The following is a 26007-nucleotide window of genomic DNA, read 5'->3' on the forward strand; positions in this document are numbered from 1 at the left end:
ACCCCCCCACTTCCAGTGATGAAGCTAAGCTACGCTAACGGAGCGACTGTTCCCTAAGCTAAATGCACGCACAGAGACAAAAAAGGTATGTATCTTCTTGTCTAACTCCAGGGAATATGTTAAATAAGCTAATTTCCCAAAATGTTGGAGTTTTCCTTTAACACTTTCAGCGCCACGCCTGGTTTTCCGTTTTACCGCTTGAATGCCACCATCGGCGCCAATGTTAACGTTAATATCGCCTAATCTATGTTTTAAATTATGGCTATGTGTCTAATCTGCCCATCGCATTATCAAAGACTATTTTCCAGTCAGTGCTGTGAAGGCAGATTGTTTTTTTATCGCGTCGTTGCCGTTTCAGAGCAGTTAGAAAAGCCCCCGTTTTGATATAAAAAACAGCTCATTCTGGAGCATTCTATGAAAATCGTCTTTTAGTGGAATATTCCACAACGTTGATATTCGTCGGCCTTTTTATGAATCGTTTTCAAATAAACGCTAGATGATCAATATTATACGTGCACGCACGCACATTACGGCCGCGCACTGATAATCGCTCCGTTGATTTCCTCACGGACTTTTACAGTGAAACCGAAAGAAGACATTTCACAAAACAGCTTATAACTTCATCAAACTTACTCTGATTATCCTACCACTGATAACATAGAGTCCTTACCTGACATCAGATGGTATCCAACTGGTATATTCCAATTCCTGATCACCATTCGAAAAAATCGATACGTGTATGGATCCAACGCGATACAGTAGAACTCCATGATCCGCAGGGATCTGAGGCTCCAGAATGAACTCTAGTAACTCCGGCTGGATCAGTGAACTGGAAAATGTGGAGTACCGGATTTTTTTCCCCATTCATTTTCATTGAGTCCATTCCAAAATCACTTATGTCATCTGGGAGACGACAGGGGGCGCTTTTTTCCACAGTGATCGCCGGCGCCCCTCGGCTATACTCGGGTAGGCTCGGGTGATGCAATAATTTTTCAGATCGCAAAAAAAATAATAATAATAATAATTCCGAGAAATCTCGTGAGTGGCATGCAACCACCTATAAAAAAACCCGGGAAATCTCGTGAGTGGCACTGAAAGTGTTAATAAAAGAAGATTTCCGTTTTTCATTTCTACTCATTCATCCAAAACAAGACAGCAATTCTACTTCTGCATGCACCGGGAGAATTGAGCTCATAGCACAGATTTGGAGTTGATAGAATGGACATTGCTGTTCTTAGGAAATGTTGCACATGGTGAAAATAATGGAAATGAACATTTCTAACATTAACATTTAGTGTATGTTTAAAGTTGATACATTGAGGCATGGTAGAATTTCACTTTATATTACAGCAGTATCCGTTTTTAACATTACAATTAGTGTCTGACACTATAGACACATGTTAAAAGTCAAAGTCAACTTTGTCATTTTCCAATTTGTGCAAGACATACAGAAAGATTCAATTACGTTCCCCCCTTCCCACGGTGTATATAGAAAGAGAAAATAAACACAAAAGTAACATAGGACACAATATACAACACACAGGACTATGTACAATATAAACAGTGCCTACAATTAAATTAATTAATTAAATAAGAGGTAAAAGATAACTTAGTGTAAATATTCTTAAATTTGTGTCAACGTTATAAAAATCCTATTGTATTCAACAAATTAATTATGATACACCACAATGTGCCCTTTCTATCTATTCTAAATCTATGGCCTCACGATTCCACGGCTGCGCAGTGCAGACAATATAATATAATATACATACGAGGGGGAGGAGACTACATTGGGAAAGGGCGGGGCCGGGGGGAAGGGGGCGGGGCGAAATATCCTGTTTTTTCAAATCCCAATGTTGACAGCTATGGTCCTGACGCTTCTGATGGTAAACCTTCTTAACACATTGGGCGCCATGGGTTATATCCATCAATATACCCAGTCTGCCACCGTTGAAAGCCTATGGAGATGTTTACCTTCTTTGCAGGGCTATAACTTTTTAAATTGTATTGCTATATTGACATTACTATGGCCCATTCAACATCGATTATCTATCGTTCAGGATGTGGGAACGTTATATTTTTTCATTCATACATCATTCAGCGAGAGGGGGGGGGATAGTGTTTCTGTCTGTCGTTGATAATATAATCTTTCTCGAGCATACACGTCGCGCGTCTACTGTGCCGAGTCAAGAGAGCACGTTCAACTGGGGACTAGAAAGGTGCGCTCAGTAGATGTGCTAATGGTGCATGTTTGTCAACAAGTGGCATAAAAATGGTATCAAATTCCCATAGAGATAGGGCGGCTGGGTGGCGCAGCGGAGATTGCGCTCGTCACCAATGCAAGAGACTCCGGTCTCGAATCTCGTGTCAGCATTGCCTCCGGCTTGGGCCAGTCGTCATACTATCTCAATTGGCAGAGGTAGCGGGTGGAAGTCGATGGGTGGAGATTGGACGTTGTGGACAGCGACTCCTACAGGTCGGTTGGGGGATGCCTGCACAGCAGAGACAGGAAGTAGCGGGGGTAGTGTGAGCCTCCCATGCGTTACACCTTGCCACTGAGAGTCCGCGCTGTCTGGTGAAAAGATGCGACAGGCTGCCTCCTCGTGTACCGGACGCCTGATTGCTTTTACCAACACGTTCGTGTTTCCGCGTCTCTGATTGGCCAGGTCATGTGACATGTATGCCCAATCGTGGGACCGCAAGTTTCTACACTAATTAAGCTTAGGCGCTCTTTCGAAGTTGGTTAAGGTTAGAGTTTGTCTTAGAGCATGGCGATAGAACGCCTGCCCTGATTCCAAACTCTAACCTTAACCAACTGCAAAAGAGTCGCCTAAGCTTAACCAGTGATAAACTAGGCGTTAGGTAGTTTGCAGGCTGTTCGACCCGGAAATAGGTGCAGAACTTGCCGTCCCATGATTGGCGCAAGAGTCACATGACCTGGCCAATCAGAGCACAAAACGGGAACCCAGAAACACGAACACGTTGGTAAAAGCATAGACGCGTACCGGACGGGACACATGATGCAAGGCTTCTATCCTCCCTACGACCGACCAGTGGGAGACATAGTCGAGCAACGTTCAAGACAGGGGAGGGGAGAATTGGATATACGAAATTGGGATGGGAGGAAAAAAAATTGAAAAATAAGGAGAAAAAGTGGATACATTTTTTTTTTTACCAACATAGATTTTTAACATCCTTCACAAAGCTGTCTTGATTAAACATTTTATACAATCTTTTGTAAATAATTTTAGGTCCCAGCTTTGGCATTTTAGTCCTCACAGTTTCCTCACAATAGCAATTAAATTATGGTCGCTACAACCAACAGTTACAGATACCACCTTAGAACATAGCATTGTTAGTAAAAATGTAATGAATGCAGGTGGAAACCTGGGTACCATAGTTTTTCAAACAAATCCTAGTTGATTTGTTAATTACCTGTGATAGTGTGTGCGCGAGTGTGTGCGTGTGTGTCTATGTGTCCGTGTCACCCACATGGCTGTGTCTCCGTCCGGCTCCGGCGAACTCCAGCTCTCCGTATGCGTCGGTGGGATACTCAGAGGAATGCTGAGAGCTGTCCCAGTGGCTGACGATGGCCGTCCCGAAAAAGTCACCGATCGCAACGGATCCATGCAGGTCACGCACACCGCCGCACTGACACAGCGCCCCATTACTGACGGGACAGAAAGATATACACATAATATACATATAAATTGTGATTATAGTGCAAATAACTTTAAATTCTGCACACTTAAGGACTGTTGTGTTGCTCTATCAAAAACTCCCCAGCAAACTGAAGAGGTTTCTTCATCTGTCACACATTTTACATTAAGGGGAGACACTGCAGGTGAATAGGGTAAAAAAAATTAACTAATAGATATCACAATGAAACTTCCCCAGTTGATTACTTATATTAAGACAAGACTTTTTTGTATTACAAGTTTTCTGAAATTGTATGTTTAAATATGCAAATGGGCATGATCTACTTAAATATGCACTAATTTGCATATACTTCCAGGACAGAAATCTGAACATTGGATAAAGCCATTTTCAAAATTATAGTTTCATTTTGTTGACATATTAGAGCCAAAGGTTATTACGGAGGGGATTTTGGATATCTCTTTTTATCACTCCATAAATCAGAAAATACTCCATTCAGTCCATTTTTATGGTAAAATTCCATATTTCGCCATGTTTTTAGGAATAAAATGTGATATAAATCAGGGTATGAATGCGATATCAACAAACCCTTCTGTAAATACCTTCAGAACATAGATATGAATAGAACTGGAAGGTTTGGTGTATGTGAGTGCTACTGAAGTGGAGATTTCTGGCTCAGAGTATGAGGAAAAACTCTTAAAACTCATTTTTGGGAAAACGCCTTCAAAATTCTGTATTGTAAAATGCCATACTTTTTTTTTTAAACAGATATTTACAAACACAATACCTAATCAAACCATTAGTAATAGACAACCTAAACACATGCCTGATAACTGAATAATAATAATAATGATGTTATTGAACTGAACAGAACTACACACAGGCTACAAACAGTGTAGTACAGTGTAGTACCCCCTAATAGGCAAAAAATATTTGAATAGATATCACTATGAAACTTTCCCAATTTGTTATGTACATATAAACTAAGAAAAAATATATTTTCAAGTTTTCTGAAATTTATGTTTATATATGCAAATGAGGCACTTCTCCATTAAATATGTGCACATTTATGGATGCAATAAGGCAAAATGATGTAAAATAAACAACTAAATGTGTGTTATTGACGTTTTATTGTCACTAGTTTCATAGAAGACATGTTTAGGAAGCAAAATATAACAAAATCTCAAAATCAACAAAAAAAGTATATTTGACTATTCACCTGCAGTGTCTCGCCTTAAAGGAACACGCCAACATTATGGGAAATGCGGTTACCGTCTTCTCCAGATTCAGAGAAGAAGATAGATACCAATTTCCTCTTAGCACTAATTTATAGCTTAGTTAGCACAAATTAATGTAAGTTGATACAGACCACTAGCCTAGCTTAAAACTCCAGCAATGGTGTTTTTGGCCAACAGCTAGGCTAGCTGGTCCGTATCCACTTCCATTAAATTGTGCTAAGCTACTGTAGGCTTGCTTGCAGCCGGATAGCTTTCTACTAAACACACAAAGAGGAAATTGTTCTGGAGAAGATGGTGAGTGCATTTTTCATAATGTTGGTGTGTTTGTTTTAAGCATTTTAACTGTCCTGTGGCAATACAAGGTCAAGCACAAAGGATCTAGAACAGGCCACCATTCTCAATGTCAATCAGTTAATTAATTAAAATGTGTTGATGAGTTAATGTGTTGATGAGTTAATGTGTTGATGAGTTAATGTGTCGATGAATTCATGTGTTGATGAATTCATGTGTTGATGAGTTCATGTGTTTATGAGTTCATGTGTTGATAAGTTAATGTGTTGATGAGTTAATGTGTTGATGAGTTAATGTGTTGATAAGTTAATGTGTTGATAAGTTAATGTGTTGATGAGTTAATGTGTTGATGAGTTAATGTGTTGATGAGTTAATGTGTCGATGAATTCATGTGTTGATGAATTCATGTGTTGATGAGTTCATGTGTTTATGAGTTCATGTGTTGATAAGTTAATGTGTTGATGAGTTCATGTGTTGATGAGTTCATGTGTTGATGAGTTTATGTGTTGATGAATTCATGTGTTGATGACTTCATGTGTAGATGAGTTCATGTGTAAATTAGTTCATGTGTAAGACAATACTACTACTTTCATGGTTCCAGACCCAGTCACCTCCTGGCTATGAAGACACGGTTTGCTGATATTCCATCCATTAAGAACCAACAGGGGGAGGTGACCACTGACCCCAAAAGGATTAATGACACATTTCGCTCTTTTTAGTTCCAACCTATATAAATCAGAAGTAATCTTTGATCATAATAATCTGGAGGTTTTTCTCAATCAAGGCAATTTACCACAAGTCACAGAGGATGATGCTAAGCGACTAGCTGCACCTATCACGTTAGAAGAACTTAGAGAGGCGATTGCGGATATGCAACGGGGCAAAGCACCTGGATGGGACGGCATACCACCGGAGCTCTACCTAGCTTTCTGGGATATGCTCGGCCCTTTGTTACTGTCAATGATTCTACACTCAGTCGAATTTCTCCAGAGATGTCAATTTGGCTCTTATCTCAGTATTACTCAAGAAAGACAAGGACCCCACTGATTGTGGCAGCAATAGGCCCCTAAGTCTTCTTGGATCGGATCTTAAGTTGTATGCCAAAGTTCTGGCACTCAGACATCAAAAGTACATGACATCCATGGCGGCTGGGTGGCGCAACGGACTAAGCGCTCGTCACCAACGCGAGAGTCACTGGTATCAAATCCGGCTGTCAGCGTTGCCTCCGGCTTGGCCGGCCATCATACTGGCTCAATTGGCAGAGTCAGCGGGAGGGAAGCCGGTGGGTGGTAATCTGGTTGTTGTAAACAGCACCTGCACACAGCGAGGAAGGGAGATGGTGAGGGTAGTGTGAGCCTCCCACACGTTACACCTCACCAATGAGAGTCCGCGCTGGCAGGTGAAAAGAAGTGGCTGGCTGACTCTGCATGTATCGGAGGGGACATGTGATAGTATCTATCAACCCTCCCTAGATCGACCAGTGGGGGGCACATGCGAGCAACGACCAGGAAGGGGAGGGGCGAATTGGCATGATGACTAAATTGGGATGGGAGAAAAAAAAACACAGAAAAACAGGAGGAGAAAAAGTGGATAAAAAAAATTAAAAGTACATGACATCCCTGGTTCACCCTGATCAAACTGGCTTTATAAGAGGCCGACTAGCTACCGACAACATCAGACGATTACTTCACATAATTGATGCCAGCAAAGACGATGTTACCCCTACAGCGGTTATATCCTTGGACGTCATGAAGGCCTTTGACACTTGACAGACTAGAGTGGTCTTATTTATGGGCAGTACTCGAGAGGATGGGGTTAGGGGAAGGATTCATCCATATGATCAAAGTACTCTATACAGCCCCCTCAGCCATGATATGAACTCATTCAGTGCCAATCACGGAAAAAGTCGGGTTAACTCGCCATACGTTGAGCGCCAATCACGAGAAATCTCTGGTTTTAATCGTTATTTCTTTTATTAGCTATATCCATTCATTTTTCATCCATCCAGCCTGATGTTATCATTGGGAATGGGTCTGAGATCGCAAAGGGCAAATACCACCGCCTACGCCTTCCAGCCGGTATTGCACATCATTGAAATCCCTCCCCCCTTGGGCTGTACGCTGATCTAACAAGTCCAGTCCAGGTTTTCCTTCGCGGCAAGAGTACCGTTTATAACACATGGACTGGGGAGACTGCCTCCCCGATTATGCCTTTCGGACATATAACGTTGGATCAATAAACGCGATCAATATTTGGAATGGCGATCAGGAGTTGGATTAATCTTTTTGCAGGACATCAAAGACCAGGTAAGGACTCTATGTTACAAATCTTGGGTTAATCCGATGTTTCTTTCGCCACCATCGGAGTGTGTGTGTGTGTGTTTCTGACGTTGGCTAAGGGAAGGCACTGAGAAGCGTTTTTTCAGCCCCTGCTTCTGTTCGTGCATGATGACACATATAATGCCGATAATCTAGTGTTATTTTCAGAACAATTCATAAATCAAGCGACAAATGGCATGATTATTATTTTTTATACCTTTTATTTTTTTATCCTCTCTTTCCACGATTTTTCTCTGTTTTTCTCCCCGTCCCAATTTAGTCGTTGTGCCAATTCCCCCCCCCCCCCTCCCCTACCTGGTTGTTGTGCGCATGTTCTCCTACTGGTCGGTACAAGGGAACCCTGAAGTCATCCGCACGCTTCCTCCGACACGCGCAGCGACAGCCAGTGACTCTTTTTTCACCTGGCAGCGAGGACTCTCATTGGTGAAGTGTAACACGTGGGAGGTCACGCTGCCTTCATCAAGTCCTGCCTCTGCTGAGCAAGCGCCCAGACCTGACCTGTAGGCGTCGCTGTCCACAACGCCAGATTCCCACCCATGACTTGCCCTCCCCCTAACCCAGCCAAACGGGTTAGTATAGCGATCAGCCCAAGCCCCAAGCAATGCTGACTCCGGGAGTCGAGACCGCAGCCTCTTGCATTGGTGACAAGCGCAATCTCCGCTACGCCACCTGACCGCCAAATGGCATGATTTCTAAGGAAATACATTGAAGCGCCGTTTGCTCGAGTTTCTTGAGATTAGACAGAATGCTCTGGAAATATACTCTTTTTCATCACGGTATAAAACGGAAATGTACGGATGAAAAAACGATCTGTTTTGTGCATGTTGACTGGAAGCAACTCACTGACAATCGACGGGTGTATTAGATCCATAGCTATAATATTTCATATATTTTAAGCACTCGCAAGTTTGGTAAGTCTCCCCATTGACTTACAGCGATGGCATTCTAGACCTATATCAATTCACGCATATCGCTGCGGCGCTGATTGAGTTAATGACTCTGTGTGGTTATAAGGGTTATTTATTCCCAGGTTATACCAGGATACAGATAGTTGATTCTACAATATTGCCTAAGTGATGTGGATAATAAGGTAGTACCCAAAGGGAGTACCATAGTTTTTTGCTCTTGTTATTGTTACACATTTTAAGTCCTTTGACATTTTTTATTTACTGTCTTGTCATTATTATTATTATTATTATTATTATTATTATTATTATTATTATTATTATTATTATTATTATTATTATTGATGTCCATGTTGTCTGTGATGTTGTTATAAAAAAGAAATTGGAAATAAAAAATTTGATAAAAAAAGACGGTAAAACTGCGCCCCCCTGGCCCAAGCTGTCAAATTACACAGTACTTTTTTTTAAGAAAGAAAACTGCAGACAGATTACAAATAAATTGGCCCTCAGTCATCAACACTTTGAGAACCCCTGATCTAGAAAGAAGAATTACCAAAATTCCTCAATATGATTTTCCTCAATAATTGGAACTTGTTGTGGATGTTGAGGATGATCCAGATAATATATGTAAATGAAAAGGACTCAGAATGCTGGGACAGTGATGGGACACCTAAATAGAACTTTTCACGTTGAAAGAAAAGATTATTCCATGGTAAACTGGGTGTTTTTTATGTCAAATATTGTATGCTCACAAAAAAGAAAAAAAATTTTATCCACTTTTTCTCCTGTTTTTCTGTGTTTTTCTCCCATCCCAATTTAGTCGCAGGGGTTCCCATTAATTACCTAGACTGTGGCGGCCCGCCACAGTTGTATAATGAACCAAAAAAAACTCGCCATACGTTGAGCGCCAATCACGAGAAATCTCTGGTTTTAATCGTTATTTCTTTTATTAGCTATATCCATTCATTTTTCATCCATCCAGCCTGATGTTATCATTGGGAATGGGTCTGAGATCGCAAAGGGCAAATACCACCGCCTACGCCTTCCAGCCGGTATTGCACATCATTGAAATCCCTCCCCCCTTGGGCTGTACGCTGATCTAACAAGTCCAGTCCAGGTTTTCCTTCGCGGCAAGAGTACCGTTTATAACACATGGACTGGGGAGACTGCCTCCCCGATTATGCCTTTCGGACATATAACGTTGGATCAATAAACGCGATCAATATTTGGAATGGCGATCAGGAGTTGGATTAATCTTTTTGCAGGACATCAAAGACCAGGTAAGGACTCTATGTTACAAATCTTGGGTTAATCCGATGTTTCTTTCGCCACCATCGGAGTGTGTGTGTGTGTGTTTCTGACGTTGGCTAAGGGAAGGCACTGAGAAGCGTTTTTTCAGCCCCTGCTTCTGTTCGTGCATGATGACACATATAATGCCGATAATCTAGTGTTATTTTCAGAACAATTCATAAATCAAGCGACAAATGGCATGATTATTATTTTTTATACCTTTTATTTTTTTATCCTCTCTTTCCACGATTTTTCTCTGTTTTTCTCCCCGTCCCAATTTAGTCGTTGTGCCAATTCCCCCCCCCCCCCCTCCCCTACCTGGTTGTTGTGCGCATGTTCTCCTACTGGTCGGTACAAGGGAACCCTGAAGTCATCCGCACGCTTCCTCCGACACGCGCAGCGACAGCCAGTGACTCTTTTTTCACCTGGCAGCGAGGACTCTCATTGGTGAAGTGTAACACGTGGGAGGTCACGCTGCCTTCATCAAGTCCTGCCTCTGCTGAGCAAGCGCCCAGACCTGACCTGTAGGCGTCGCTGTCCACAACGCCAGATTCCCACCCATGACTTGCCCTCCCCCTAACCCAGCCAAACGGGTTAGTATAGCGATCAGCCCAAGCCCCAAGCAATGCTGACTCCGGGAGTCGAGACCGCAGCCTCTTGCATTGGTGACAAGCGCAATCTCCGCTACGCCACCTGACCGCCAAATGGCATGATTTCTAAGGAAATACATTGAAGCGCCGTTTGCTCGAGTTTCTTGAGATTAGACAGAATGCTCTGGAAATATACTCTTTTTCATCACGGTATAAAACGGAAATGTACGGATGAAAAAACGATCTGTTTTGTGCATGTTGACTGGAAGCAACTCACTGACAATCGACGGGTGTATTAGATCCATAGCTATAATATTTCATATATTTTAAGCACTCGCAAGTTTGGTAAGTCTCCCCATTGACTTACAGCGATGGCATTCTAGACCTATATCAATTCACGCATATCGCTGCGGCGCTGATTGAGTTAATGACTCTGTGTGGTTATAAGGGTTATTTATTCCCAGGTTATACCAGGATACAGATAGTTGATTCTACAATATTGCCTAAGTGATGTGGATAATAAGGTAGTACCCAAAGGGAGTACCATAGTTTTTTGCTCTTGTTATTGTTACACATTTTAAGTCCTTTGACATTTTTTATTTACTGTCTTGTCATTATTATTATTATTATTATTATTATTATTATTATTATTATTATTATTATTATTATTATTATTATTATTATTATTATTATTATTATTATTATTATTGATGTCCATGTTGTCTGTGATGTTGTTATAAAAAAGAAATTGGAAATAAAAAATTTGATAAAAAAAGACGGTAAAACTGCGCCCCCCTGGCCCAAGCTGTCAAATTACACAGTACTTTTTTTTAAGAAAGAAAACTGCAGACAGATTACAAATAAATTGGCCCTCAGTCATCAACACTTTGAGAACCCCTGATCTAGAAAGAAGAATTACCAAAATTCCTCAATATGATTTTCCTCAATAATTGGAACTTGTTGTGGATGTTGAGGATGATCCAGATAATATATGTAAATGAAAAGGACTCAGAATGCTGGGACAGTGATGGGACACCTAAATAGAACTTTTCACGTTGAAAGAAAAGATTATTCCATGGTAAACTGGGTGTTTTTTATGTCAAATATTGTATGCTCACAAAAAAGAAAAAAAATTGTATCCACTTTTTCTCCTGTTTTTCTGTGTTTTTCTCCCATCCCAATTTAGTCGCAGGGGTTCCCATTAATTACCTAGACTGTGGCGGCCCGCCACAGTTGTATAATGAACCAAAAAAAATACTTATATTTTATTTTTTTTACAATTTTTTTTAAATATAAAGTTTGCCAATAGGGATGTATCAGTCGTATTGGCAGTGGTAGTAGTCGTAATAGTAATCCACAATATTTTTTTATTTTCTAAAAAATAAACCAGTTCAACACAACCACTTTTGCTTCATTTCTTTGATGGCTCAAATCGTCAAATGTATGCTCTAGTCCAGTGGTTCCCAAACCTCTCCCCGAGACACCCCAGCCGTTCCATGTATTTGTTCAATTCCACCACCAGCACACCTTGATTCAACTAATAAAGGGCTAGTTAAGTTGAATCAGGTGTGCTGGTGGTGGAATTTAACAAATAGGCTACATTGAACGGCTGGGGTGCTTCGAGGAAATGATTGGGAAGCACTACATGTAGTCTAGTCGATTTTGTGTTTTGAGCACAAAGTTCATCATAGATCTAGCCTCTTTATTTTGCTCTCAAAGTGCACCAGATTGATGCATTTAACTTTAAAATGTACACAAAAAAAAAAGTTCCGGGGGGGCATGCCCGCGAACCCCCCTAGACGGTCGGAGGTTCACCCCCCATAGTCTCTGAAAATCCTGTGGGAAACACTGAGTCGTTATGCCAATTCCCCCCTCCCCTTCCTGGTTGTTGCTCGCATGTGCCCCCCACTGGCCGGTCTAGGGAGGGTTGATAGATACTATCACATGTCCCCTCCGATACATGCGGAGTCAGCCAGCCACTTCTTTTCACCTGCCAGCGCGGACTCTCATTGGTGAGGTGTAACGTGTGGGAGGCTCACACTACCCTCACCATCTCCCTTCCTCGCTGTGCAGGCGCCCTGATTGACTTGTAGGAGTAGCTGTTTACAACGACCAGAATACCAGCCCACTGGCTTCCCTCCCGCTGACTCTGCCAATTGAGCCAGTATGACGGCCGGCCAAGCCGGAGGCAACGCTGACAGCCGGATTCGATACCAGTGTATCACGCGTTGGTGACGAGCGCTTAGTCCGCTGCGCCACCCAGCTGCCACAAAAAAGTTATTTATGATGGTAACTTTACACTGCACCAGAAATAAAGGGTAGGTTCCCCTGAATCATAAAAGTAGGAAACTTGATACTGATAAAGAATAAACTCAGAATTGGCAAAGATATTATGTCCAGCCTTTGTCTATGTAGGCTTTAGATGGGTAAGCACCAAATTCCAACCAAATCCAAGCTGAGATGTTTCTTTTTATTAAAAAAGCTATCTTGATGTCAGAATCAGCAGTTCACATTAAATAACATTAAAGGTAGAATCTGTGATGCCGTCAAACAGAGACATCTAAGTAAATAGCCCCGCTTGGCATTTCACTGTGTTCAGATTTTATTTTTTTTAAATATGATGTGAGTTGGGAGTTGAGTAGGGATAAGGGAGAGGTTCCTATTGTTGGACACACCTCAGGCTCTGCCAAGAGAGGTCTGGAGAAAGGCACATAAATATAGCTGCAAGCGGCAATCTGCGGGTTTCAAGCCAATATTGATCATCAAGATTGCAAAATAAGTTTATACAGTTCAGCAGTGTTATGAAACATGTCCTGCAAGTTTTGTAATGTTTGGACAAAAACCGTTGATTTATAGTCCGTTTTGTGTTATGCCACGTACATTTTCTGCATTTGTACTAAGCTTCCCCTAGTGGTCAATTTGAATGAGATTATCAGGGTATGTTTCTAGTAGTTATGTGGACATATCCTGCTAATGTTGTGATGATTGGCCTAACAGTTCTTGATTTGCATCATGTTCTGAGCCACGCCTTTTGAAGTTGATTGGTTAATATCTTCAAAACGAGAAAAGATATAAACAAGCATCATACAACAGTTGATAAGCTTGATCCAATAATGATCCATGGTAAATATGGTCATAAATGGACTTACTCTATGTCTCGGATCCGTGCAACTCTGCAGAAAATATTTTACAACATCTTTTGGCTCGTTCTCAGGTTATAAGTTAAACATCAGTAAAAGTGAGTGTTCTCCTATAAATGAGGCAGCTAAGCAAATCCCCCAAAGCTCTTTACCATTTTGTTTGTCGCAGAACAGTTTCCGTTACCTGGGTATTAACATAGCCCACTCCCTCTCTTCGTTAAATAGGGACATCACAAAACTAGTCATGGATATTAAATCTGATCTGAAACGGTGGGACTCTCTCCCTATCTCTCTGGCAAGCAGAATTAACTCTGTGAAAATGAATATTCTGCCAAGATTTTTGTTTCTTTTTCAATCCCTCCCGGTGTTCTTACCTAAATAATTTTTTCAAATGTTAGACAAAACTATTTCTACATTTATCTGGGCGGGCAAGAGTCCAAGGGCACACAGAGTGCTTCTCCAGAAAAGCTAAAGTGAAGGTGGTCTTACATTGCCCAACCTTCTATACTACTACTGGCCAGCAAACCTTCAGAGAATAAAAAATTGGTATAATTCTCCTAATCTCAATTGGTGTAGAATGGAGAGCCACTCTGCATGTCTGTCATCTTTGATGGGGCTTGTCTGTGCACCCATGACCTCTCGTTGTCCTGATCACATAAAAAACCTGGTTGTACTTTCCACACTGAAAATCTGGAACCAGTTTAGGAAACACTTTAGGCTTAAGTAGGGATGCACCGATATGAACATTTGCCACCGATACCGATACCGATTGTTCAACTAACCAATCTGCCGATACCGATATTTGTGGCACAAAAAAAAAATATATATATAATTTTTTTTATGAAACTACTGTATATTTGTATGTCTCTAAATGTTTTGATGAATTGAAAATGGAGGACCCTTATGTAAAAAAGCCGAAAGTCTTTTTCTGGTCTTCATCCTCCAGTCCACTGAGCTGTACTGTATTGTACCCATTCTGCAATCTGTTAATAAAGTTTTCAATCAATCAGACAAATGTATAGAAAAGCTTTTATTATAACCATATAACAAAAAATTATATTATTGTTTATGAAAATGTTTTAGCCCTATGCTTGACTATTATTTTAGGCATGGCAACAAATAAAAGAATAATAATAAAATGAAAATAAAATATTAAATAAATAAATAGGCTACACGTCTCTCTTTTTGTGTTACAAATTGTGCTCACCGATATGAACATAGGCCTCTTTACTTACTTAAAAAGGAAACATCTCTCTAAACACTATCTCTCAACCAAAGCAATGCAACAGAACAATTTTGATTGACAGTCGATTCTGCCAATTACGTCACACCGCTTGCACCCGCCTCTGCTGTTCTTACCACCAATCGGCAAGCGCCTTTTCGTTGTTTACTTCCGGGATGTCCGCCATTGATTTTGACGAGAGCTTAACAACAAAGCTAATAACTTTAGCTCCCCGCCGGCCACGAGTGGACTACCAGCGCTCAACAGGAGTACTAAACGAGGCATAATGATTTTACTGCAACGAATGTTATAATAAAAGCTTTCCTATACATTTGTCTGATTGAAAACTTTTAACAGATTGCAGAATGTGTACAATTCAGTACGGGCTCTCTGAGCAAAGGAAGCAACTGAGATATGAATGAGTAATGCTTGCTATGTTCGGGTAAATACGCTGATGTTATTGAACGTGTACCTATATAACGTTAATGCCACAAAACGAATGCCTTTGCTAATAGATGGATATTTATCGGCTACTGCCATCGGCACATTTGAGCTTATCGGCCGATAGGCCGATGGCAGTCAACAAGGCACTTATCGGCCGATACCGATACCCAACCGATATATCGGTGCACCCCTAGGCTTAAGACAGCTTCTCCGCACAGCCCGATCTGCAACAATCACCTATTTAAACCTTCCAGCTCAGATACAGCTTTTAACTTACGGAGAGAGCAAGGTTTGACCTGTTTCTCAGACTTATATCTAGAGGGCTCATTTGCCTCTTTCGAAGATCTCCGAGCTAAGTTTAACTTACCCCATTCTCATCTATTCTGCTTCAACGGATCACCACCTTAACGCGGTGGGGCAGTTTGTGCGTCTCAATGACCCCTAGAGCTATGTCGGCAGGAGTCTTGTACTCCTAGCAGGGTCACCCAAGCCGAACAGGTCGAAGGAGAGAGACCAGACGAAGAGTGATCCAACTGGTCCTCCAGTCCTTCTTGCAACAGGAGAGACACCATGACACCCAAGGGCCAAAGCCGAGAGGACGCCTTTGGGCCGAATAGGCCACTAGTGCATCCGAAGGAAACCATGAAAATTGGGAATTGGAATGTACGAACACTGTACAGGAGCGGCAACATTGCCATAGTAGCAAGAGAGATGACAACCAGAGGAATCGACATCATAGGAATCAGCTAAACACACTGGACGGTAGAGCTGCCGCGATTACCGCATTACCGCGGTATCGCTGTTACATCACGGCCACCGCAGAGTAGGCTGAATACCGCATCACCGCTGTTTTTTATAATAATAATAATAAAGTACCCTCCTCTCGTTGGGCTTGCGGCTCTGCAGATATACCCTACTCCTCTATCGAGGTTCCAAGCGACCCTATTGGGTACCAGAAAAGTCACGTGAAACATTGCAGACCACTGATTGGTCAGAAGAGAGACGCGTCACACGTTCATCACAATACGGCTAAGCACGGGATCGGAAAGCGTAACAACAACGGAGAAAGACTGTGTGAAATGTCTGACATGAACGAGCTAGTCATTACTGGAACACTATTCCCACATAAGAATATACACAAGGCCACGTAGGTATCTCCGGATGGGAAGACCAAGAACCAGATAGAACATGTGCTAATTAACAAACGATTCAGGAACTCAGTGAAAGACACAAGAGTATGCAGATCTGCAGACATTGGAAGCAACCACTACCTCGTGTGCACAATGGTCAAGTTAAGACTGAAGACGAAGCAGAAGGAAAAGAAAAGCACCAGAGTCAAGTACAACACAACAAAGCTGAAAGATGAAGCCATCCTGAAGACTTTTACCATCAACCTGAGAAACAGGTTTCAGGTGCTGGAAGATGAAGGGCGATGAATAGAAGACAACGAATATGTGGAGCGTGACTCTCAGGTTCTGGAGAAAGCCTACACAGAAGTCGCTGAAGCAATCCTGGGTAGACCACGGAAGAATAAGAAGCCATGGATCAGTGAAAAATCATGGAACCTTGTAGACCAGGGGTGCCCAACCTTTTTTAAACTAAGATCTACTTTTTAATTTACCACCTAGCCAAGAGCTACCAGCCAAAATTGTATATTTTAAGCCGTCATTTGAGGCTTTATAAAAGCAGCATAATGAACACAAATCTGTCAGTGCCGAGTCCGACCTCATCTTAAATAACAAACAGCATTGCTTGTTGTAGTTAACAAAGAGAGGCAGAGTTGATTTTGCAAAAAAAAAAAAAAATTATCTAATTTTATTAATCAAGATCTACTTTAAATCAGCCCACGATCTACCTGTCGATCGCGATCGACTGGTTGGGCACCACTGTTGTAGACCAACGGGAAACAATAAACAAGAGGATCCTTGGCACACACTCAGAAAGAATCAAGAAACAGCTAAAAGCAAAGTACACAGAGAAGGATAGAGAAACAAAGAGAAGTATGAAGACAGACAAAAATAAATGGATGGAGAACATTGCAAGTGAAGCAGAAGAAGCTGCAAGGAAACAACAAATTAAGACACTGTATGGTTTTACGAAGGCACTGTGCAACGAGAGACCTAGACAGCACAGCAGTACTGGACAAAAATGGCAACCTCATCAGCGGAAAAGATGCAGTGCAGGCAAGGTGGACAGAACACTTCAAGGAAGTACTGAATAGGGAACCACCAGAAAACCCAATAACTGATGAGGAAGAATGTGAACTCACATGATTGAAGAGATTCCTGTACATGAACCAACACTAAGTGAAGTAAAGGAAGTGATTAAAGGACTTCAGAATGGGAAAGCACCAGGAATCGACAACATCACAGCCGAGTTATTAAAAGCAGACATCAAGTTTTCAGCAAAGAAGGTACATCAATTGTTGGAAAAAATATGGTGGCAGGAGAAGATCCCGAAGAACTGGAAGAGGGGGCTTATCATCAAACTAGCAAAGAAAGGAAACCTCAAAGAATGCAAGAACTCAAGAGGCATCACCCTACTTCCAGTCGTAGGGAAGATACTTGGCAGGATCATCATTGACCGAATCAGAATTGGAATCGACTCACGGCTAAGAAAAGAACAAGCCGGTTACAGAAGAGGAAGAGGAACAACAGAACAAGTCTTCATACTGCAGAACATCATTGAGCAAGTAAACGAGTGGCAAGCAACACTCCACCTGAACTTTGTGGATTTTGAAAAGGCTTTCGACTCAGTCCACCATGAAAGCCTATGGCTAATTATGAAGAAATATGGAATCCCAGAGAAGATTGTCCAGATAGTGAAAATATTCTATGAAGACTTGCAGTGTGCAGTAGAAGACCAAGGAGAAATATGCGAGTGGTTAACATCAACAGCGGTGTCAAACAAGGATGCAACATATCAGGTTTTTTATTCTTAACACTTTGGATGCCAGCGACGCGTTTTGTTGTTAGTTCATGCCGACCTTTGAATGCCACCAACGCTATATAGCGTTTGTTTGTCGTATATTTCTTTTGAATTCATATTTCATCAATCGAGCCTCAGGTTAGTGCTGCAGAGTCTCTCTGAGCTCAATTGGGAAGATACCGCCCCCTATCGTCTCTCCCTGTGTAACTGCACCCCATTAGTTTAGACTGATGGGGGGGGGCAGGCCAGTTTCCTCATTTTACTTTTCCGTCAAGCCAACTGAAGAGACCCAAGTTGATCGCCGACCCCAGAACAGCGTGGATTATGTATTTCCAGCACCCAACGCTGAATCAATAAACGCGATCGATATTTGGAATGGCGATCAGGAATTGGAATAATCTTTTTGGATAACATCTGATCTGAGGTAAGGAATCTATTTTACCAGTCTTGGGATAATCAGAGCTTTTTTCACAGATATATCAACGTGTCCCATATGTGTGTGTGTGTGTGTGTCTGTGTGTGCTCGATGATCAGGAAATGAGAGAATCGATATTTCAGCCCGCTTCTATAGCATGCATAAGTACACATATACTATCGATAATCTAGCGTTTATTTGAAAACGATTCATAAATAGGCCGAAAAATTACAACGTTTTTGTGTATGCCAGAATATTCCAGTAAATGCCGTTTATCACGGAATCTTTATATTTTCCTGAAAAACTAGGGCTTTTCAAAATGCTATAAAACGGAAATGAAGCGATTAAAAAACAATCCGTTTCGACAATGTTGACTGCAAACAAGTCATTGATAAGCGACGGGCAGATTAGACACATAGCCATAATTTAAGACAGAGATTATGCGTTCACAACGCTATCATTGAAGTGGGTGCTGGCATTTAACCACGTTTTACCAAGTTCACCAGTGGTAATCAAAGTGTTAATGATCATGGATTGGATAATGAGAAGAACAGTTGGACAAGGCGAGAATGGAATCAGATGGAAGTTGACATCAAAACTGAACGATCTGGATTTTGCAGATGATGTAGCATTACTCTCCTCTACCAAACACCAAATCCAGGAAAAAACGACAAGAATGAAGAGAGAAGCCAGACAAGTGGGACGTAAGATTAACACCGGAAAGACAAAAAACATGAGAATTAATGCAAGAAACCATGACAAAATCAACATCAACGGCCAAGAGATTGATGATGTAGACCAATTCACATACTTGGGAGCCACCGTCTGTAAAGAGGGAGGAGGTATGAAAGACCTAAAGAACAGACTCTCCAAAGCAAGAGGTGCATTCATCAAACTCAAAAAGATCTGGTACTCCAACAGCATCTCAAGAAGAACAAAGCTGAGATTGTACAAAACACTGGTTGTGCCAGTCCTACTGTATGGATGTGAAACATGGAAGATGAACAAGGGAGACAACAAATCAGTCGACGTGTTCCATAACAGATGCCTCAGAAGAATCCTCAGAATCCAGTGGCAAGACCGCATCAGCACCGTAGAGCTACTAGAAAGAGCCGACATGAAGCCGTTGAGCAAGGAAGTGAAGTGGCGAAGATGGAAGATGATAGGACACATACTGAGGCAAAACCACAACAACGACTGCAACATATCAGGGCACCAGAAGGGAAAAGAAGAAAAGGAAGACCAAAGACTACCTGGAGACGCACAGTAGAGAAAGAAACAAAAGAGCTCATGGCCTGAAGCAAGAACAACGGCAGCTGACCGGGAGAAGTGGAATTGCTCTGTGAAGGCCTTATGTGCCACTAGGCACAAAGTGGATAGGTAACAGGTAGGGATGTCCGATATTATCGGCCGACCGATATTATCGGCCGATATCGGCAGTAAAATGTGATATCGGAAAATATCGGTATCGTTTAAAAAAAAAAAAAAAACAATAACAATATTTGTTATATATATATCCAGTGAAATTATTAGTTACCTGAAATTATTCAGTTTTTTGGACAGGGAAACCCTGCATATATCGGTATCGGTTGATATCGGTTGATATCGGTATCGGAAATTAAGAGTTGGACAATATCGGAATATCGGTATCGGTAAAAAAGCCAATATCGAGCATCCCTAGTAACAGGTAACATTCTCATCTATTCCGTTATCTTCAGACCCGCGACTACGTGTGTACCCACCGTAATACCTTTTCCTCAGTCCCCAACAAGCTCAGTGGTTAACAAGATACTCTCTCTTCGCAAGGCACAAGGCGGGATCTCGATTCTATATGATCTTATATCATCACTGAAAGTGTTATCGCTTGCAGGGGTTAGAGGTAAATGGGAAGCGGAGCTTGAGCTCGACTTGGCAGATGAACAGTGGGAAGAGGCCGTCTTTAGGGTCAATAATACATCCTCATGTGCTCGTTTGAGTCTAATTCAGTTCAAGATCTTGCACAGGGTTCATTTTACAAAAGCTAGACTTAGCAACCTTTTTCCAGGGACGAACAATATCTGTGACAGGTGTGGCTTGTCACCTGCCAACCATACCCATATGTTCTTTTCCTGCCCCAAGCTGGCTGAGTTCTGGTCCTTTTTTTTTGACACGCTAGGCAAAGCCCTAAATATCAACCTAGAACCATGCCCCTTGGTAGCCGTCTTTGGGGTGCCCCTCACACCTGCTGGTTTCTCCAGGAAGGAACTAGAAGTTGTAGCCTTTGCCTCACTCATAGCCCGTAGACGTATCCTCCTGCACTGGAAAGTCCCAAGCCCACCTTCCACCACCTCCTGGCTTAAGGACTTGATGTGGAAAAGGTAAAGTACTCTAAAAATTTAATTATTTAACGTTACAAAAAAAAAGTAAGCAAGAGATTCGAACTGGGGACCATATGGTCCACAGGCAGGGAACTAACCAGTTGAGCTAAACAAGCCATTGTGAATTGCTACTGACTAATCCATTATTTACACTTTTCAAGTGCCAATTGCGGTCGTCGTCCAGTATTGGCATTAGGGGTGGACGGTATGGTCTAAAATGTATATCACGGTATAATTTGAAGCATAGACGGTAACGGTATATATCACGGTATCAGTGTTTCCGTTATAATAATTTTTTTTGCCTGATAGGCAGGCTATATAAAGAATGACATCCTCAAGGCATGTAGATTTATAATATTTTAACTTAAAACTAGGCTACTTTTGCGTATAAAGTCATTATATTCCAAATAAAATAAGTCCCGAGTCGAGACTCCGTGCTGCTCCCATTGCAAACAGCGGGGCTGGATTTTGCTAGAAGCATATGTAGCTGCAGAGCCACAGAGCCAGTGGCTCTTTCAGGTCGTTCAGCCGTTTGGTGGGGGGGCGCTGTTGAGCGGGCCTGTGACCAGACCTGAAAGAGCCACTGGCTCTACGGCTCTGCAGCTGCATGCTATTTCGCAAATCCACTGCTGCAGCAGCCGTCCTCCCGTCGTTATCATAACACTACACACATATCATAATGTTTACAGCAAACTGTAGTTGATCACCAGGTATGTTTTATTAACGTAGAATAATTCATATAAGAAAAACGATAGGTAAGATCTCTTACCTTTCTCCACTGGTTAAAAATGCCAGGAACTGAAATTGAAACTTGCTGTGCGCCGCGGTGATATGTGTTTATTATGAAATGACAATTGCGTGTTGACACGCCCAGTGCGCCCACTGCGCGAAGCCTCCTAAATAACTTTTTCCAGTTTGCACATATCTATTATCTATGACTAATTCGATCTATTTTTAGGGGCAAATGCGATTGAAATAGTCGCGCTGTGGTTACATGACGTCATTGCTATTTTAGAGCTGCCCTACCGGTTACACGGTATAGTCAAAATCCATACCGTAGAGCAAATTCATACCGTTTATACCGTATACCGTTTATACCGTCCACCCCTAATTGGCATTAATAAATCAGATATCATTAGGGGTGGGAATCACCAGTTTCATCACGATACGATACGATATAGATTCTTTGGACAACGATACGATATTTTCCGATATCACAAAGTCTGCCACGATACGATTCGATTCAGGTGCCTGCGATCGATATGAGACGATATTATATGCCCATTTAACACAATCAGTAACATTTAAATCAACAACAAAAAAAGGCAATGGAAATATCATTTGACATTTTAATTTTTGATCTCTTCCAGACATTTAAATGAAAAACAATCTATTGTTTTTAATACAAATAGACCTCCTGTTCACTGTTTTTGGTTCGTTTAAATTTTTTCTCTCTATTAATATATCCTATTCACTGTCACAGCGCTGTATTTTGGCTGGAAAAGGCATATTGGGAGTCAGAAGGTGCAGTACCGGCCAGATCCTGTTAGTGGGGCTATCTCGAGAATGCAGTAACCCCCCCTCCTTCCCAGTCCCTAGTGGACCTCTGCTGTTCTCTCTATCGCTCTATCAGCTTAGCTTGTTAGCTTACGCTAACGCAACGTTAATTTCGGTATTTAATGCGACGTGGGCATAAAGGAATGGCGAGGATGGAAAGCATGTTAGATGCATTTGACCCCTTGTGGGGAAAAAAACAACAGGCACTTATTTCGGGTCTCAAAATAGGCGCACTCTGAAGCAATGCTGTCTAACGTCTACACACGCTGAGGTGTGCTGAGCTAATGTTGTTGTTGCGGCCCGGCGGATATACTCAACAGGGGATTTTCAAAATAAGAGTATCGCAATATGAATCGATCTTTTTACGTTGCATCGATCCTATTTGACAATTGATAATAGATCGATATATCGATCTGGATCGATGTATCGTCCCAGAGAGCACCAAGGTTCAGAGGGTTCAGAACGGAGCTGGAGCTTGAACCAGAGCCTGGGCGGTTTAAAAGCGCTATAAGAGGCTCAATTGCGGGCGGCTACGTGGCGTAGTGGGCAAGGCGCTCGCCACGAATGACGGAGACGCTGGGCTTGCCTGTTCGAGCCCAGTGCTCCACATTGCTTTCAGTTTAGCTGGCCGTCCATACTAATACACATTGGCCGTATTAGGGGGTGGGAAACTGATGGGTGGGGATCGGGCGTTGTGGACAGCGACTCCTACAGGTCGGTTGGTGCGCCTGCGCAGTAGAATCAGGAAGTGTCGGGGGCAGCGTGAGCCTCCCACACGTTACTCCTAGCCACTGAGAGATCGAGCTGCGCAGGTGAAAAGATGCGACTGCTGTTACCTCAAGTACCGGAGGGGACTTGTGCTATGTATGACTTAGTCCACATTGCAGCCGGCTTGTGGGAGGCAAGAAACAGCGTTTGTGACAGGGGAGGGTTGAATTGGATGATACAAAATTGGGATGGGAGAAAATATAGAAAATGGGAGAAAAAGTGGATAAAAAAAAAAGAGGCTCAATTGCCAATTTTTCCGATAGATGGCAACCGCTAATCACATTCATAAAAACTCTCACATCCCTTGACCCAGACTGATCCTAAAGAAATACTGATCCTAAAGAAATACTCCTTCTTTGAGGTGAGCACCTCAGATACTCTGATGTAAACTCTGCCCCATTGTATCATGGTTCTTATTTAAACTTTATTTTTGCCTGTTTTTGATTTAGTTTAGTCTTTAGTTTTAGTTTTTGTTGTTTTTTGTTGTTCCTGGTCAAAAATGTATCATGGTGATATGTTAATATTGATAAACAACCTTTGCTTCTCTGTACCACCTATGTTTCACCAATAAAAGATATATAAAAAATAATTGACTTACGGTTTAGGAGGAGATGTCAATAATGTGTTGCCATGCCCATTTGTGAATTTGTAGTGCTTCCTAGTGGTCAATTTGAATGTGATTTTCAGGAACTATTTCAGGTCTATATCTGGACATACCCTGAAACTTCAGTGATGATTGGCCTAACCGTTGTTGACTTGCATCTATTTATGTACTTAGCAACGACTTGAAGTTAATTGGTTAATATCTTCTAAACGAAACAATCCTTTAATAAGCTTCATCCAATAAGGATCCTGTTGTGTTATACGTAGTAATATTTTTTGTTTTTATTTTTTTATTATTTTTTAAACAAACACATAAACAAACATGACAACACACGATAAGATATACAAGCATTAATTGTCAGAGCACATCCAATGAAATCACATTTTAGTTAATTGTCTTATATAAGATATACCCCTAATACCTGTTATCTAAAAACCTACACACATATGCTCCAGCTCGAACCCCCCCCTCCCGGACCCCACCTTGGGTAGTACCTCCATTATCCCTCGCACCTAACCAGACCCTACCATTATAAGCTAGCTTTTATTCTCTCCACCACTTCTAACCACATTGACATTTTGGATTCATTGAGACCCAGAATTCTTGCTGTAGATATTTCTTGATAAATCACATCGAGATATGTAAGAAACCAAACTTTCCGGCACATTTTTTCCGGTTGAAACCAGCGTGATGCGATCAGCTTTTTAGCTACTGTGATACCCGATAAAACCAATCTCTTTAGCTGTGGATTTACTGCAAACTCAAAAACATCATTCAATAGTAATACCGAGGGGTGTACAGGTATATTCCAAGATACGAGTTTTGATAATTGTTGGGTCACATCTTTCCAGAATGCCTTAACTGGTGGGCAGTCCCAATACATGTGCATAAATGTCCCTTCGTCCCCATTTGTACATTGGGAGCATTTGGAGTCTTGTTTAAGACCCATTCTGCACAGTCTTATAGGAGTCAAGTATGTCCTGTGAATATAGTTAAGATTGATTTGTTGATGGTCCGGGTTCCTTGATGTAAGTCGGACATTTTCCCAGGCTCCTTGCCAATCAAAATCATTTTCCAGGTCTGGTATATCCCTCCTCCAGGTAGAGTCTAGTTGGAGGGTTTCATACGAGGACGTTAGTAATTGATGATAAAAATCTGAAACAAAACCTCTCGATGTCTCTCTTTCATAGAAGAATTTGTGGTATCTGTGGTGTTCAATTGGTATGTCTAATGGAACACCGTGAGACTTCAAACATAGCTGTAACTGTATGTAAAAAAGCCATGTGGACTTGGTGAGATTACATTTTTTGCGTATTTCTTTATAACTACAAAAACCCTGTTTGTTAAAAACATCCCCTAATGAGTGTATGCCTTGCTCTTCCCATATAGGGAATCTTATAGGTCGTTTTTCAATTAAGAGTGCATTGTTATTGGGGCGGTTAGGTGGCCGAGCGGAGATTGCGTTCGTCACCAACCCCGGAGCTGTGAGCTGGATTCGCCTGTTCGAATCCGGCTCACAGCTCCGGGGTTGTCACCAGCTTGGCTGGCCGTCTGCACTAATACAATTGGCTGTATTAGAGGGTGGGAGAAGCTGGCGGGGTGGGTCCGGGTCGTTGTAAACAGCGACTCCTACAGTTCGGTCGGGGCGCCTGCTAAGCGCGGATAGGACTTGAGGGGGATAGTGTGATCCTCCCACACGCTACGCCCTCTCGATGAGAATCCGCGCTGCCAGGTGAAAAGAAGCGGTGATTGGCTGGACGTGTGTCGGAGGAAGCACGTGGTAGCCTCCACTCTCCCAGATGATCTGACTGTGGGGGGTAAGTGCGCAGCGACCAGGAAGGGACTGGGAATTGGCATACGACTAACATTGGGATGGGAGAAAATCGGAGGAAAATGGAGGGGGAAAAAGATTAAAAAAAAAAAAAAAAAGGTGCATTGTTATTGAATAAGGGAGTATGATTGTGCCATTTATGTGGGTTATGATTATTTTTTTTGTGATTCACGCCATATCCGGATCGCATGAGTAATTATGGGGCCAAATTTCCGTTCACAGTGCTTGATTGGTAGTTTAGTGTATGCTATGTCCTTCAGTCTATGTGGGGCTACTATGTTTTCTTCTAATTTTCTCCAGGATACTAATGCTTGGGGGTCAAACCATGTTGTCAATGGTCTTAATGTGTACGCCTTAAAATATTGGAAAAAATCTGGAAATGCCATGCCACCATCTGCTTTATTTCTCTGTGCGGTGGATCTTTTTATACG

At 41.9% G+C, this 26007-nt stretch overlaps 1 protein-coding gene across 3 annotated transcripts in view; it reads right to left on the minus strand.

The window, feature by feature from the left end:
* trpm4a (transient receptor potential cation channel, subfamily M, member 4a) overlaps nucleotides 1-26007 on the minus strand; it is a 249351-nt gene that overhangs the window by 166676 nt on the left and 56668 nt on the right. For 2 of the 3 annotated variants that reach the window (XM_084329501.1, XM_084329500.1), the window contains exon 3: nucleotides 3493-3670. The exons of the other annotated variant lie outside the window; for it this stretch is intronic. In XM_084329501.1, the coding sequence (XP_084185627.1) occupies nucleotides 3493-3670 (178 nt within the window). The remainder of the gene's footprint in view (nucleotides 1-3492; nucleotides 3671-26007) is intronic. 3 annotated transcript variants of the gene reach the window in all.

The sequence above is a fragment of the Notolepis coatsorum genome, assembly GCF_963971535.1.
Source record: "Notolepis coatsorum genome assembly, chromosome: 14".
Classification (NCBI taxonomy): Eukaryota; Metazoa; Chordata; class Actinopteri; order Aulopiformes; family Paralepididae; genus Notolepis; species Notolepis coatsorum.